The sequence below is a fragment of the Bubalus bubalis genome, chromosome 10 (genome assembly GCF_019923935.1).
Source record: "Bubalus bubalis isolate 160015118507 breed Murrah chromosome 10, NDDB_SH_1, whole genome shotgun sequence".
NCBI classification, from domain to species: domain Eukaryota; kingdom Metazoa; phylum Chordata; class Mammalia; order Artiodactyla; family Bovidae; genus Bubalus; species Bubalus bubalis.
The window spans coordinates 17,235,933-17,252,323 of record NC_059166.1 but is presented as its reverse complement, the minus strand read 5'-3'; the positions used below and the strand labels follow the sequence as shown (position 1 = coordinate 17,252,323).

The 16,391-nt window shown below is 40.2% G+C and overlaps 1 protein-coding gene across 1 annotated transcript; it reads left to right on the top strand.

The window, feature by feature from the left end:
- The first annotated feature begins 403 nt into the window (after positions 1 to 403).
- On the top strand, positions 404 to 15,464 carry GINM1 (glycoprotein integral membrane 1). The gene is made up of 8 exons (XM_006080283.3): positions 404 to 595; positions 5,156 to 5,212; positions 5,380 to 5,476; positions 10,403 to 10,554; positions 11,087 to 11,243; positions 11,744 to 11,874; positions 13,545 to 13,708; positions 14,716 to 15,464. Exons 1-8 carry the CDS (start codon positions 476 to 478, stop codon positions 14,825 to 14,827), a joined length of 990 nt encoding a protein of 329 aa, XP_006080345.3. The 5' UTR covers positions 404 to 475; the 3' UTR covers positions 14,828 to 15,464.
- Positions 15,465 to 16,391: the final 927 nt, after the last annotated feature.

The window sequence follows — 16,391 nt, the reverse complement described above, 5'->3', positions numbered from 1 at the left end:
CAATGCATGAAAGTGAAAAGTGAAAGGGAAGTCGCTCAGTCGTGTCTGACTCTTCGCGACCCCATGGACTGAAGCCTACCAGGCTCCTCGGTCCATGGGCTTTTCCAGGCAAGAGTACTGGAGTGGGTTGCCATTGCCTTCTCCATACAAACAGTGTATACTAAATCAAAAACAAAGGCAATGAGAATGTTTACACTCATTCAGGTGAGGAAATTCTCCTCAAATCAGAGAGCCGATCTAATGACGAAATCAGACCTTCTGTGACTTGACCCCGCCTCCGAACGTGGTGCAGCGGCCTAGAGCTATAGACCCGCAGCTTCTCCCGGAGACTTCCGGGTCCGCCCCGCCCTCGCCCCGCCCCGCGCGGCCCCCACAAAGGCCCCCGCCCCACCAAGGGCCCCGCCCCTCAGGCCCGCTAGGCCTCGGCCTCCCGCCCGCAGGCCCACGCCCGCCGCCCGCCCCCGGCCTGTCCAAGATGGAGGGTGCTCCGCGGGCGCCCCTCGCTCTCCGGCTGCTCTTCTTCGCGGCCCTGCCAGCCACCGGGTGGCTGACGACCGGCACCCTTGAGCCGCCGCTCCTGCCGCCAGCCCCGAAGGTAGGGCTAGGCGGACGCGAGTCGGCCGGGATCCTCGGGGACTTGGGACGGCAGCGTCCGCATCGACACCTTCCACCTCCCCGCGGGCAGGCCGTGGACTGGGGGTAGGGCTCCCAAAGGGCTGGGAGTGGTGGGAAGAAGCACCCAAGGAAACGGGGTCGACAGGGGACGAGGGAGGCGAGAGAGTGAAAGGGAATCTTTAACGTGTGGTTAAGCCCGGCGCAGCGGAACTGCTTGTTGCGGTAGTCTCGGCTGTTGCCGTCCTGACGGGCGTTTGCCGTCGAAAGTCACCGATCACAGCCTTTTGTAATGGCGCCTTCTTGGGGTAGAGCCGGGCTCTGGGGCGAGGCAGTGTTTATGTGCTAGGGAAACGTGGAAGTTGCTCAACGAGAGAGCGAGGGCGTTTCCAAGCCACCTGTCTGCTCCGGCGGGCGGCGGGAAGGAATGCCTGCCCCCGGCGCGTGGGGCTCCGGGTGCGTGCGAGCCGGGTGCCTGGGGGCCTCAGAGGCAGAGAGACGGAAGACCCAGCGCCGACCCTGCCGGCCTGCCTTTAGCGGGCGGTGTTAGAGGAGCCGGTCTCTAAGCGCGGTGGGGCCAGGCGCGCCAGCATCCCCTGGGAACCTGATAGAAACGCTCCAATCAAAAGCTCCAGGGTGAGGACCCAGCAGAGTGTTCCAGCAAGCTCTCCATCCAGGTGACCCCGAGGTGGGCTGAAGTTTGCGCATCACCGCGTGCTTGTACTGAAGGGTGACTGACTGGTTCTTACTGCTTTTGCTCGGGTAGGGGGGTCTGTCGCTGCCCTTAACCAGTATTTGCCACTCAGCCGTTGAATGTGTGATAGGGGGAAAGTCTGAAGACTTCACAATGCGATTTTCCCAGAATGAAAATAAACGACATAGGTGCACCTTTTCTTACTAATCAAGACCTGAATACCCAGCAGTCAGGGGTGACTGACACCATAAATGTCACTGTTTTACCTTCACTGTTTTAAGAGTTACGGCGTTACCCTTCCTGGCTACAAAAATAATAGCGTACCTCGGTTTCAGTTCTCTTGGGACATTCCAAGAAGCCACACCCTCCCAAGCTCTAAGAACCACTTATATACGAAGTGGACCACAGTTGCAGTTCAAAAATATGAATATGAGATCGAGACCAAATTAAAATCAAGTAATTCCTAGAGTCCTGGAATTAGGAAATTGGTTACCCCTTTTCCAGATTTTAGAGATTTATCATAGTTTTTTATGAATCCCAAAGACCTTTGAGTCTATTCCTGTTATACGCTTGCCTTTAGACTGCAGGCTGATAATACACCATACTGTGGGTTCTTAGTGAGTTGTTCATTTCAGTTCTCCTTATGACTTCTGTCTGCTTTTGGAAAGTCCAGATCTACACTCATTTCGTTGGTTAAATGAATGCTCTGCAACTAGGAGGAGAATCTCATTCCTTGGAAGGTGTATGTGGGAAGCTGAGGCCTCTGAATCTAAACATTTTTCAAAGTTGTATTGTAAAAAATTTCAAAGATACAGAACATTTGAAAGAGTTTTAGAGTGGTCGTACATATTTGATAGGAGTTTTTCTGTTGACTTTTATGTAGCAATGGTGTGTTTGAACTCTCCGCATCATGGTAACCACTGGACTACTGTGGTTATTGAGTATTTGAAATGTCGCCAGTGTGATTGAGAAACTGAGCTTTTAACATGTTGTTTAGTTTTAATTAAACGTAAATAGTCACATGTGGTTAGTGGATACCATATGCCAACTCATAACATAATGCACAACAATGCCAACTCAGCCGACCATTTGTATTTTACTATACTTGCTTTATCACACACGTTTTCATCTGTTTATCTTCGTATCCCGCCTGACCTAAATGTAAGAAAATTGGTTGAAATCAGGAAAATTCTCTGTGTATGTCTTCAGTCACTCAGGTTTATTGGATTATAAGCATTTTTCTGTTTTGTTTACATATGTAAGTTGTCAGATGTTGAGGTTATACAGATTGTGAAGTAATAAAACTTTTTTTACAGTTCATTCTTCTGTTATTAAAATGACTTGGTCACCAAAGAGAGGGAGGCAGCCAGAGGACGCTTCTTTTCTTATATGTGTAAATATTTATTTCTTATATGTGTAAATATTTATTGCATTTATTTCCCTCAGACTTACGTTAAACCAGGTATCTATTGCTTTTGTTCTTAGGAAGCCATTTTGTCCCAGGTGGGCAATTGTGAGTGAAGGAATCAGAGGATAATTGAAAATGAGTGGGGGAGACTTCAGTTCTGCCACCCTTTTCTAAGTGTACACTGCCCTGGGTGACAAGCCTGTACTTCCAGTTCTGTCAGAGGCTCTTGGAAAGAACAAGAAATATGACCTGGCTCTGAACTTTGGTTTAGGAGGCAGGAAGGGATGAGAGTTTCTCCTGATGTGAAATCATTCAAGAGGATCCAAAAGAATGCAATTGGAGTTGGCCCTCTGGAAAATACAGTGTGCTCGTGTCTGTTCATTGTCTTTTCCAAAGACAACGAGCCCAGTTCTATTGGGCAAGTGATGTATGTAAGTGCAGTAAATTACTCACAATATAGGGTATGTTCTCTACTGAAAGGCAGAAGCTATAAAAAGGTTTCTCAAGAAGAGCATCACTGGAGGCTTATCTCCAGACTCTTAGAAGAACAGTACTCTACAGTTTTAAACTAGATCGTCTAGTTTGGAAAGAATGAACTCTTGACAGAAATTTGGGCATAAAACAATACAGCCAGCAACTTGATGGTTTATTGAATGTTAGTTTGTTCTAAGAGATGAGTTCACTTGTTCTAACCCACACTTAATTCTAGATAAGGATGGGCCAGGAGAAAAGTGGGCTGGAGCTGAGGAATCACTAGTCCTAAAGCTTCCTGGGCTCCTCTGGGAGTTGGGAAGTGGACCAAAGCCATCCTGAATAGATGGTATGGACTTACATGTTGGTATCCTCTTTATCAAGTTGTCCCAGGAATCAATAAACTCAGCCCATAAAATCACTGTTTTAGTCTCTCATTTGTTAGAAATATATAAAGTATTGGGGTTGCTCATGGTGCCAAGAAATACACTGGTATGTTAGTTTCATGTTTATGAATAATTTTTCTCTTTGAAAATTAAGAATACCGCCCCCCCCCCCCAAAAGGCATTTAAGAGGAGTCTTCTTTTTATTCTAGGATAACAACGTCTGTGAATACACTTAGGAAAGAATTTCATTTACAGATAACAAATTTTAGTTCCTGTGACCCTGAATACTTAAAATAGTGCTTTCTTCTGTGTAGTAAGCATCTCATGAATAAACTTAAATATTTGAGTAGACTGTCTTTGAGCATACCATGAGAGGCACTGAAACTGTGCATCCCAAATCCTTGTCCATGGGCATTAGAAGACACCTTTAAGAAGAATAAGAGCAAGTTTGTACGTGAAAACAATAAAGTTGGAAACATTTGATGTCCGCTCTCATGGAACAAATAAATAAATTGATGGTATATTACACAATGCTGTTAAAAAAAAAAGTGTCTATGTCTGCCCACATAACTGTTTTAAATGAAAGAAGGTCCAGAAAAATACATGCAATATCATTCCACTTATAAAGTTCAGGAACAGATAAAACGAAACAATAGGTTGTTTAGAGAAAGAGAACACGGAGTTAAACTGTAAAGGAAAGCAAGAAATGTTAACATGGAAGACAGGATAGGGATTCCTTCTGAGGGGCAGTGGGAAATGTGACAGAAAGGATCATGCAGGGGACTTAGAAGATATGAATGACATTTTAGTTTTGCTCCTGGGTAAGAGATACATGGGAGAAGGCAATGGCATCCCACTCCAGCACTCTTGCCTGGAAAATCCCATGGATGGAAGAGCCTGGTGGGCTGCAGTCCATGGGGTTGCTAAGAGTCAAACACGACTGAGCGACTTCACTTTCACTTTTCACTTTCATGCATTGGAGAAGGAAATGGCAACCCACTCCAGTGTTCTTGCCTGGAGAATCCCAGGGACAGGGGAGCCTGATGGGCTGCCGTCTATGGGGTCGCACAGAATCGGACATGACTGAAGCGATTTAGCAGCAGCAGCAGGAGATACATGAGTGTTTATCTTTTCTTTTAAACTTTATATTTGCATATTACATGCTCAGATACATGATATATTTCATATTAAATGGATAAGTGTATAGATTATGAAAAACTGAAATTGTGAATAATGGCATTTAAAAGGCTGTAAAGGGAATTCCCTGGTGGTCTAGCAGTTAAGATTCAGTGTTTTCACTGCTGGGGTCCTGGGTTCCATCCCTGGTTGGGGAACTAAGATCCTGAAAGCCACCCCCCCACACACACACACAAAAGAGCTGTAAAAATGAAACTGATGAATTGTGTTTTTTTTTCCCTGATGAGTTTTTTAACAGTGTTCGTTTAATGTAGTCATATGCGATCATACAGTAAATGTAGTCATATGCGATCATACAGTAAGTATAATTGAGGGAGAAGAGAATGAACTGAGTTACTCTTAGTTCAGCAAATGCATACCTACCTGATTTGTGTATTTATTTTGCAGGACAGCATCAGAGTTAATGTAACTACCCTGGAGGATGGGGAGGTGCCTAAAGAGCAGGTGTGTCTTTGTTATGCTTTCATTACATCATTTAGCTAAATATCATGCAGACTATTTTATTTTTTTATCTATTCACCTCATTTAGTTAGATAAAGTATTTTTGACATGAAGAGTTTGTTATCATTTGTAAACCATTGGAATTAATGTATATGCTGCTTTATTTTAAGGTTGTTCTTAACATAACCTATGAGAGTGGACAGGTATATGTAAATGACTTCCCTGTAAATAGTGGTGTAACCCGAATAAGCTGTCAGACTTTGATAGGTGAGTACTGTTAAATTATTTCCATAATTGTTCTGTGTTTTTAATAACACTAAATTAGTGAAACACAATTCTTTGACGTTATTTATTTCCATTTTAAATTAATAATATACATCATTACTAGAGTATATGATAACACTAATGGATTTAAAACTCTTTTTCTACTTAATATTGGTTATTTCTGGCATTTTCACATATTCTCTATCATGGCATTGATATTGCTCGGAACTGCATGTCTGGTAGGTTAATAACAATGTAAGAATGTGTCTCGAGGTAGTAAATAGGGATTTACAAGCAAGGCAAAATCTCTTCACATTTGTAAAAAGCAAAGAGAAAAGTGAATTGTCTTTCTGATTCTTCTACCTTTATGTCTGTATTACATTTTCCTTTTTAACCTTTTAAAACCTTGAGTTGTTTAAAGGTAAGCAAACATGTTACATTGGAATATACCCATTGTTTGAATGACATAAAGAATATGAGAAATTTGTATAGTATTCCTGTTACCTATTTTAATATACAGATTTAAGGCAGTAAATATTTCTCTGAGCACTTGTGTCCTATATTTAATTCATTATGTGTCTTTATTATCATTCCATTCATGTTTTCCAGTTATTTATTGTGATATTTCCTTGTCCTAGGAGTCATTTTGAAGTATATTGCTTAATTTTCAAACACTGAGGGATTTTTTTTTTCTCTTTTACTGATTCCATCTCTATCATCAGAGATGTAGCTGTATAATTTTAACCCTTTGAATTTAGAGACTTGCTGTATAGCTTAACATATGGTCAGTTTTAATAAATGTTGCTTTCCATTTGTATTTGAAAAGAAAGTTAATCATATAATTAGTTGGATATGATGTTCTGTATCTGTCAGGTCAAATTTGTTAATCACGTTCAGTCTTTTATGGATGTACTGGTTTTTTTTGTTTGCCCTGTGAATTACTGAGAATGGTATGTTAAAATCTGCACCACGAACACTTGTCTGTTCTTTCAGTTTTGTCCGTTTTTGCTTCGTGTATTTTGCCATACAGCATTACTAAATCCATGCAGATTTAGAGCTGTTATGTCTTCTGGTGAATCCACTCTTTTGTCATTATAATATGTCCTTATTTATCTCTAGTGATATTCTTGCCTTAAAATCAGCTTTATCTAAATATATTATTTTACCAGTCACTGCTTTTTGGCTGGGCATGAAGGAGGGTGGTGGATTGTTTTGTGGTATGTTTCCATTTTTTTTCAGTCTTCCTGGGTCCTTATAATTAAGGTGATTGTCTTACAAGCAGCATATACTTGTGGTTTCTTTCTTTTTTTTTTATTCAGGCTTTCATTCTGTCTTTAATTGGAATTTTAATTTACTTATTAATGTAATAAGTGATATGTTTAGATTTAGATAGTCTATATTAATTATTTGTTTTCTATCCGTGTCTTATCTGTTCTGTTTCTTTTTTTTCTTTTTTTCTCCTTTTCTCCTCTTCTGGGTTATTTACTTTTTGTTTCATTATCCCCCTTTATCTTGTTGGTTTTTATATTATTTTACTGTTTTAATGGTTACCCTTGAGATGAGTAAACTCGTACTTTTATCATTTCCCAACCACTGCAGGAATCTTAGAACACTTAAACTCCATTTATTCTCTTCTGCTTTTAAAATTTTTAATTCAATTTAATTTTTTTTTTTTTTTAGCCTTGTGCCCTGAGGGATCTTAGTTCCCAACCAGGGATTGAATCTGGGCCATGGCATTGAAAGCCCCGGGTCCTAACCACCGGACCACCAGGGAATTCCTTCCCTTGCTTTTGTGTTGCTATTTTCATGAATTGTAACTCTTTGGATTCCTAAACCCTGAGCAGCATAAGTTGTTCTTAGTGTTCTCCTGTAGGCCGATGTTCTTTTGTGCTTACCCTCACAGTTACTCTTTCTTTTGCTTTTCATTCCTTCCTAAATATCTGTGTTCCCCTCTGGAGTTATTTTTCCTCTACCTAAAGAATTCTGCTCAGTATTTTTTCAGTGTAGATTTCAGTGTCCATGTGTGTGTTCATGTTTCACATGTTTTGTGTAGTTCTCAGTGAGAGAGTTGGTGTACTGCAAGTTAATCCATCATAGCGAGGAAAAGAAGTGCCATTACTGGCTTCAATAACATTCCACTGATGTTGTATGTATTAGGAATTTGACGTGGGGTGCAGTCTGCTTGCTTTATTTATTATAGTCATCTTTCTAGTCATCCCAGTTGCATTGAGTATATTTCCTTGAAGGCTAAAGTAAAAGCCTGTCTTATCATTTCACAGGAATCTTTAAAACATTAAATGCAACTACAGCAAGAGTCTTCTATCCTTAATTCTTAAAAAAAATTCTTCTTTGTAGATGTATTAGTTATATTGCTGTTTTAACAGTTTAACCCAAACGTCGTAGCCTGTGACACTATTATCTCCTAGTTCCTGTAGATCATAAATTTGAGCTTGGCTTAGCTGGGTCCTCTGACTCTGGCTCAGCTGGGAAAGGTCTGCTTCCTAGCACTCGTGGTTCTTGACAGGATTCATTTCCTTGTGAATTGTTCCTCACAGGATGTTAGCTGGAGTCCCTCCTTCATGTTCTTGCCACGTGGGCCTCTCTGTAGAGCATCTCACAACATAGCAGCTGGCTTTATCACAGAACAAGAGAGACTGTCAGAGAGAGAGCACACCAGTGAGACACCAGTCACAGTCCGTATAATCTAATCACACACGTGACATTCCAGCACGTTCACTGTATTCTCTTTGTTCGAAACAAGTGTCTAGGTCCAGCTCGCACTTCATGGAAGGCAGTTACAGAGGGGCAGGAAGGCTGGAGGGGCAAGAGTCATTGAGAGCCATTTTGGAAAGCCGTCTCCCTCAGTGAAGAAAGTCAGAATATAGAGGGCTCTTGTTGTTACTAGTTTTATTCTGTAGCAGCCATTACAGATTTGGAGGAAGAGTCATATGCATCAATATGCTTTGATGTATTGACGTGACTGCCTTTTCTCATCTATCGAGTCTCTGTTCTGGTGACTGGCCTTTGGGCATACGAGTAGGTTGACGAGCAGCATACTCTTCCCTGAGGGAGACTGCTGGGTAAACAGTGAAAACACTGAAATGGACCACGGGAGAGGGGAAGCTTTCCAGGTGGAAGCTCAGAGGATGCGAGGGAGGTTAGGCAGATGAGAGAGAGGGCACCGTAATGAGCCTGAAGAAGGAGGACCAGGCAGAGAACCACCAGCGAGGTCACAGGGTGCCGCTGAAGGCATCTGACAAGGACACTGTGTAATCAAAACCATGTGATGGTGAGATTAATCCGGCACCATCCTGTGAATGGTTGAAGAGGGAGGGATTACAGAAGGGGAGAATAGTTAGGTAAATACGTCAAGAGTAAGAGGCTAATGAACTAGGTGTTGGGTGGGGAGGTAGGTGGAGCTGGAAAGGACACACAGAAGAGGTACTTTGGATCTGGAATGGTCCAAAGGGAACAACTGACTGGATAGAGGATGAGAGTGAACAAGTCGGAGGCAACCTAGTCGTTCTTGTCCTTGTTAGTTTGGAGAAGGCGGAGGGTTTATTAACAGAACAGAGAAGTCAAGGAGGAACAGGTTTGTGAACTTAGATTGAGACCAGGGGTTAGGCCACTTGTTTCTCAATAAAAATGTAGGTACCTGTTTAAAAATTATAAATGCTAGTCTGGACCCCCTGAAATTTTAAGACTAGAGTGAGGCTTTAGCATCTGTGCTGTTCCCAGTTGATTCTGATATATAGTTAGGGTTTAGAACCACTAGACCAGGTATTTGTTTTAAATTATGTATTTATAATTCTGGGTGGAATCACTACTTCACATAGGCTATAGAATAAGAACTTAATGCGTCCTCTCAAGGAACTCAGCCCAGTTGAGACAGGTTTATAAACTAAGAACTACACTGTTAGTGCTTTAAATTTTTTTTATAAAAAGGCATGAACTCAGCATTTTAAGGATATGGTATCTAGAACTATTAAGTAGGTGTTTATTAAAAATGTATGGGAGGGGACTTCTCTGGAGATCCAGTCGTTAAGACTTTACCTTCCAATAAAGGGGGTACAGGTTCAATCTCTAGTGGGGGGCTAAGATCCCACATGCCTCACAGCCAAAAAACCAAAACACAAAACAGAAGCAATATTGTAAAAAATTCAATAAAGACTTTGAAAATGGTCCACATCAAAAAATAATAAAATTTAAAAACCTAAGGGAGGAGAGTGAGTAACGGAGAGCATGCTGGATCAAGGGAACAGCTCTGTAAAGGTACAGCGTCGGCTTAAACAGCTGGGCCTGCATGCAGAATATCCATCTGGGTTCCTTTTTGGCCGATTATTCTCAGCCAATAACATTGGAGAAACAGAAACAAAATGCTGCTTTTGCAGCAGTTTTGTTGGTTTCTAGTATCTTTTTCTATAGCACTCCTCAGGTTTATAAACCAGTCGCAACTGCCACCCTTCATTGCTGCTGGGGTGGGGGTGGGGTTTCTCAGCCAGAACAACAGGGCCAATAGATCCCACTCCATGTTAGTGGGGAGTAATTACGGGGCTTTCCCTCCCTCATCCCCATTCGCACCCTCCCCAGCCATTAACCCTGTTGTGTAAACAGTTACACCTTACTGGTTCCTTACATAGCTTATCTATGTAAAAGAATAGGAAAGGTGTGGCAAGTGTGAAGTTCCATACAAAAATCTGAAAGTCATCAGGCATTTTTCCCTTTAAATGAGTATGAGAATTGTAGGGGTTTGTCAAGTTGTCTTTGTTGTCATAGATCTGAAACATGAGTGAGGTCAGAAACAAAGGCAAAGATAATGGTGTACAACTGTCTTGTTCCATGTAAATGTCAATAAAATGATCAAATTCAGTAACTGATTTGGTGGCATTTTTTGTTCAAAGCTATCACTATTTTTTTTTTTTTAAACAGTGAAGAATGAAAATCTGGAAAACTTGGAGGAAAAAGAATATTTTGGAATTGTCAGTGTAAGGATTTTAGTTCATGAGTGGCCTATGACATCTGGTTCCAGTTTGCAACTGATTGTCATTCAAGAAGAGGTAGTAGAGATAGATGGAAAACAGGTAAGATAGTGCGCTTGCCGTCTGGGAATTAATTGTAAAGATTTGTGTTCAGTGTTATGCACACGTTCAGTTATTTATTTCTGACTTGATAAGGAAAGAAGCTACACTAGTGTTGCCTGTATCTAGTCATTTAGAATTGTCTTACTTGCTTTAGCATTTACCTGTTTAGAATTTAAAATCTTAATCTGAAAAAAGATCATATTCATACATGTTTATATCTCTTAAAATTATGATCATTATTAAATAGAGCAAGTAAGTGAAGAGATTGAATTTGGTTCGTAGCTCTGCTGCCATTTCTTCTGGCCAAGTCTCTCTTAAGTCAGTGAAACGAAACTGAGAGGAAACCTCTCATAGTGAGCGCTAAAGCACACTGTGTGTGATTAAAGTTGCAAATTAATTGTCTTAAAGACGAATTCTGTGAATAGCACAAGTTTGTTAGTTTCAGAAATCAGGGAAGAAAATTCAGTTTTAGACTCTTGCCAGGTTGTGTTACTATTCAAAATAAAGAGTAATTGCTTCTACTTTTTCATAGGCTCAACAAAAGGATGTTACTGAAATTGATATTTTAGTTAAGAATCAGGGAATAGTCAGACGTTCAAACTACACCCTGCCTTTAGAAGAAAGCATGCTCTATTCGATTTCCCGAGACAGTGACATTCTATTCACCCTTCCCAACCTCTCCAAAAAAGGTACTTTCAAAGACCATTATTTAAAGTATTAAGGAAATACTTTCTTTAATTGGTAACTTTTTCATCATAGTTAATATGTTTGGAAGTAAGCTTCTATTAGAAATGCTTTATAACATGAATTGCTTTATCCATTTTGTAAGATGTGGTCTGTGCTGATGACAGAGGGCCATTTTCCTAAAATCATCTAAAAATACATAATGAGAATTTCATTCACTTACGTTCATTTGGAAGAGGAAATATCATTTTTTCCACTGAAACACAACTTAAAAAATTTGACTTTCTGTGTGACAGAATCATAACTGCCATAGCTCCCTTCTTACTGTCTTAATTTGAGGTTCCTTTCTGGCATTTAAATCTAAACAGTCAAATGTTTCTTTTTCTCCTGTGAGAAAAGTGGATGTTCTCACCATCTTAAATGTTACTGGTGTAGAATCCTGGAACTAGTGGGAGAGTCACCAGCACGTTCTTGGCATTTTGGTAACTTGGCTCTTCCTTCTCAGGAGAGAGCGTTAGTTCATTGCAGACCACCAGCCAGTTTCTTATCAGGAATGTGGAAACCACTGTAAATGAAGCTCTACCTGGCAAATTACCTGAAACTCCTCTCAGAGCTGAGCCTCCATCTTCATATAAGGTAAATCAGGTATTTGGGATTATCTTTATATGTGTTACAAGTATTTATGGTTATGGTAAAGAAAATAAGTGCTAGCGTTTAAAATGAGGTGGAAACCATGAGAATTAGATCCATGGGACATTGTTAATAATGAACTCATCACGGTTTTAATGTGACATTTTTAGGTATTCCTGTTTTCCTTCTTAGTAATGTAGTCAGATGATGATGGTTAAGGTGTTAGATTTCAGTTTGTTTGGGGATCTTTCTCATATCCCCATCGGTCTGTTTGTTCTCTGACTTCATGCATGCACACATGTACACACACGCACAGTCCCCTCAAGACTTTGTACAGTGACTCAGCACACTTGGTTGAGTGTACTTTCTGAAATCAGACTGCTTAGGTTTGAATCCTGGTTCTGCCACTGACTAGCTGTGTCAGTTGGGACAAGTTCCTAGCCTCTCTAACTTTTTTCTTTACGTGTACAGCAAAGTCCATAAAGTGATGCCTTTTCTATGAGGTTGTTGTAAGCGTTTAAATACGATGGGTGCAAATGTAAATATACATTGGCACCTGTTAAGTACTCACATATGATAATAACAGTATACTGCTGACCAGGGAGACAGGGTTCAGAGAGTATGGTGAAATCTCTTTATTAGCTAGGCCTCTTACTCAAAATAATTTACATTTAAATGAGCAGGATCTGTGTTTAGTAACAAAAGATTCCAGAGACGATTCTTTGAAGAGGTTCTTGCTGAAGGTTAGGTTAGGATTGCTTGCTTTGGGTTACTGGAGAAACCTCTGTCACTTTTTGAATGCCTGAACTCTGGTGCCCTTACTAATCTTACTCCATCTCTCACAGAGCAAGGAAGAACAGACTCTTCAGTCCTTGCCCAAGTTTCTTCTATCACTGTTGAAGTATGCAGTGAACTCCCCATCACCAATGGGCATCACCGACTTGATGGACATGAGTTTGAGCAAGCTCCACAAGTTGTTGATGGACAGGGAAGCCTGGCGTGCTGCAGTCCATGGGGTTGTAAAGAGTCGGACACGACTGAGCAAATGAACTGAACTCCCCATAGGGTTCCAAAAGCTACGAATATGTCTGTCACTCTTTCCTTCTGTTGTCTTCCAAATACTGGAAACACATAGTTGACAGGTCCATTCTGTATAAGTGGACTAGCCTTCTTGTCATGCATGCTCAGATACTTAGTCATGTCTGACTCTTTGGGACCCCAGGGACTGTAGCCCGCCAGTCCGGCAAGAATAGTGGAGTGGGTTGCCATTTCCTCTACAGGGGATCTTCCTGACCTAGGGATCAAACCCATGTCTCTTACATCTCCTGCACTGGCAGGTGGATCCTTTACCACTAGTGCCACCTGGGAAGCCCTTTATAGTTAGACAACATGTATAAATAATTGTAAAGGATAGTGACATGTAACAAACATTTATGCCCCTTTTGCTAGAAAATAATTTTTTAAATTGTGAATAACTTTGAGGTACATTAAAAAAATAAGATGTACCCATTTAAAATGTACAGTTCGATAAGTTTTGACAAGTGTAGACACCCATGTTACCACCATTACAGTCAAGATATATAAATGTTACCATCACCTAAAACTAGAACATAATTTTTGAAGTTTCTTGAGCTCAAATGAAACTTGCATATCTAATAAAAACTTTTTTTTTTTAGGTGATGTGTCAGTGGATGGAAAAGTTCAGAAAAGATCTATGCAGGTTCTGGAGCAGTATTTTCCCGATATTCTTTATGTTTTTGAATGTCATGGTGGTTGGAATTATAGGAGCAGTTATAGTAATAACCATCTTAAAGGTGCTTTTCCCAGTTTGTGAATACAAGTAAGTATTTCTCATTTTTGATCAACTTTAGTATTCTTAATGATTAAAAAGTAGTTGTATTTACTATAGAGTAGAAAATAGAAAAATTAGGAAGAGTAAGACAAGTGGGGGGAAAAATAATATATCTCTTTTTTTCTAGCCCATCTTTCAGCTTTAGCAAAATTAAAAGACTTTTATTGGCTACTTATATGGTCAAGACACTTGTCTTGGGAATTCACATGTGGCTAGGACAAACTCTGCTCTGTAAGACCTTAGTGTATTGGAGAGAAAGGGAACAAGTGTCTGTAATGGAAAATGCATTGTGTATAATAAGAAAGAAATGAAACAAGAGGGCTTCACTATGTATTTTCAACCTCAAAGTATCAATTTAAAATGCAGTAAATTTTTGAAGACCAGCAAGGTATTTTAGTAACAGGAGAAAGTGAAAGTAAGTAAAAGTGAAGGTCGCTCAGTCCTGTCCAACTCTTTGGGATCCCATGGACTGTATAGATCCAGGCCAGAATACTGCAGTGGGTAGCCTTTCCCTTCGCTAGGGGATCTTCCCAACCCAGGGATCGAACCCAAATCTCCTGCATTGCAGGTGAATTTTTTACCAGCTGAGCCACAAGGGAAGCCCAAGAATACTGGAGTGGGTAGCCTGTTCCTTCTCCAGAGAATTTTGCAGGCAGATTCTTTACCAGCTGAGCTGAGTAACAGGAGAAATGCTGTTTAAAGATCTATGGTTGCATGCCAGTGGAATACTAATTAGAAAGCTGCTTGGGCCTAGTCCTCTTGCCCACTTTGTGAAATCTAGGACTGTGTGTGCCATGGAGATCTATAACTTACCCTGTCATCTCCTACAGTACCAGCTAAGGATCTTCCTCTTACTCCTCCAAACCAATTAGTTTGGTTAAAGTGAACTAACCATCATAAATAAAATCAAGCAAAAATACCTAATCCCAGGTATACATTTAATTATAACCTCAAAGTAGCCCTGTCTTACTTTAGTTTTAATTTTTATATTTCAGAGGAGTTCTGCAGTTGGATAAAGTCAGTGTTATACCTCTCACAGCTGTCAACTTATATCCAGATGGACCTGAGAAAACAGCAGAAAACCCTGGAGATAAAACGTGTGTTTAGAACACCATCTCAAATCATGGACTCTGACTTAGCCTAATGGTTCAAATTTGCCACTTAAATATAATTTTCTTTAAGCCATTAAGAATCGGTTTGTACACTAGAGAAATTGCTCAACTCCTAAAGCTGTCTAAAACTTGATCTTTAAAGTGACAGTTAAAGTTCGCCTTATTCTATAATAGGGCTGCCTGTTCTGGTGGTGAATTAAAGAAAATTTAAATGCAATGGAAGAGAAGACATGTGAAGAAACTTTGAAACTACCAAAAAGAAAAAAAAGGGCAAGACAAAATGCCATGTGCCAATCCTTTTCAAAGTGCCTTTGTTAAGGAAATTATATACACTTAATTACTATAATATATAAGACTTTTGAAAAGCACTTTATGAAATTCTAATTTAAAAGCTCAAGAACTTAACACTTATTTTTTTATTCAGTAAAATGTGCCTTAATATTAAGTATGTGACTCAGTATAAAAATCACTGAAGTGTGTATATCATGATTTGATTGTATCCTGTACCAAGACTACTTACCTTGAATGAACCAGGATTTTAAAATAGTGACATGTTCTCACTCTAAAAATAAACCTTTTTTTTTTGAAGATAAAAGTACAATGTTTTTGCAATAAAATCTTTGCCCATGTGAGTTACTTATAATAGCTCCTTTCATAACACTGGCTGAAACCAAGGGGTCACATCAGTTAATAAGTCCATCAATGTTGTCAAATTAGAATGTGCCTTTGCTCTTGTGGTTCTAAGTATACTCCTGTGTACCCTACAATAATGTTTGGTCTTTTTTTAACCATCACCCATATTGACGTATATTTTACAATATGATCTAGGATATATAGTTCTTACCTTTACTCCATGTTTTACTTTCTGTTCTATTAAAATTCTTTTTTTTAAGTTTTTTTATAATTGTAACCCATCATTTAAATGGCTTCTTCGGTGGCTTAGTGGTATAGGATCCACCTGCAACGCAGGAGCTGCAGGAAACATGGGTTCGATCCCTGGGTTGGAAAGATCCCATGGAGAAGGGAATGGCAACCCACTCCAGTATTCCTGCTTGGAGAATTCCATGGACAGAGGAGCCTGGCAGGCTACAGTCCATAGGGTTGCAAAGAGTTGGACACGACTGAAGTGATTTAGCAAGCATCATTTAAAACACTTGAGAAGGAAATGACTCGATTTTAAAACCACCTTCAATTTTGGCTATAAATAAGTACGTGTAAGTGGAAGGATGATAGGTAGTAAAGGAGTCATGCATTCTGCCTAGCTGTTTTTAATAAGGAATAACAGCCCTGTGTAAGGTACTGTGTCCATCTTCTAGACAAATAATATAGTTTACAATTTGATCCTAAAGTCACCCAGCAATTAACGGTTTATTTTTTTATATCCTTCTTCACTAAGTTGCTAGAAATCACCAGTTCTAACTTTCAACAATGACAGGGTCTTATTTCATCCTTTAAGCATAAGCTTGTAGCCTCTTGTGAGGAGAACAACGTAGGAGGCTTTCACTGGAGGGCGCAGGCGCTGCGGTCAGCAGTTCCCAGCCTGCCTTCTCTCCTTACCC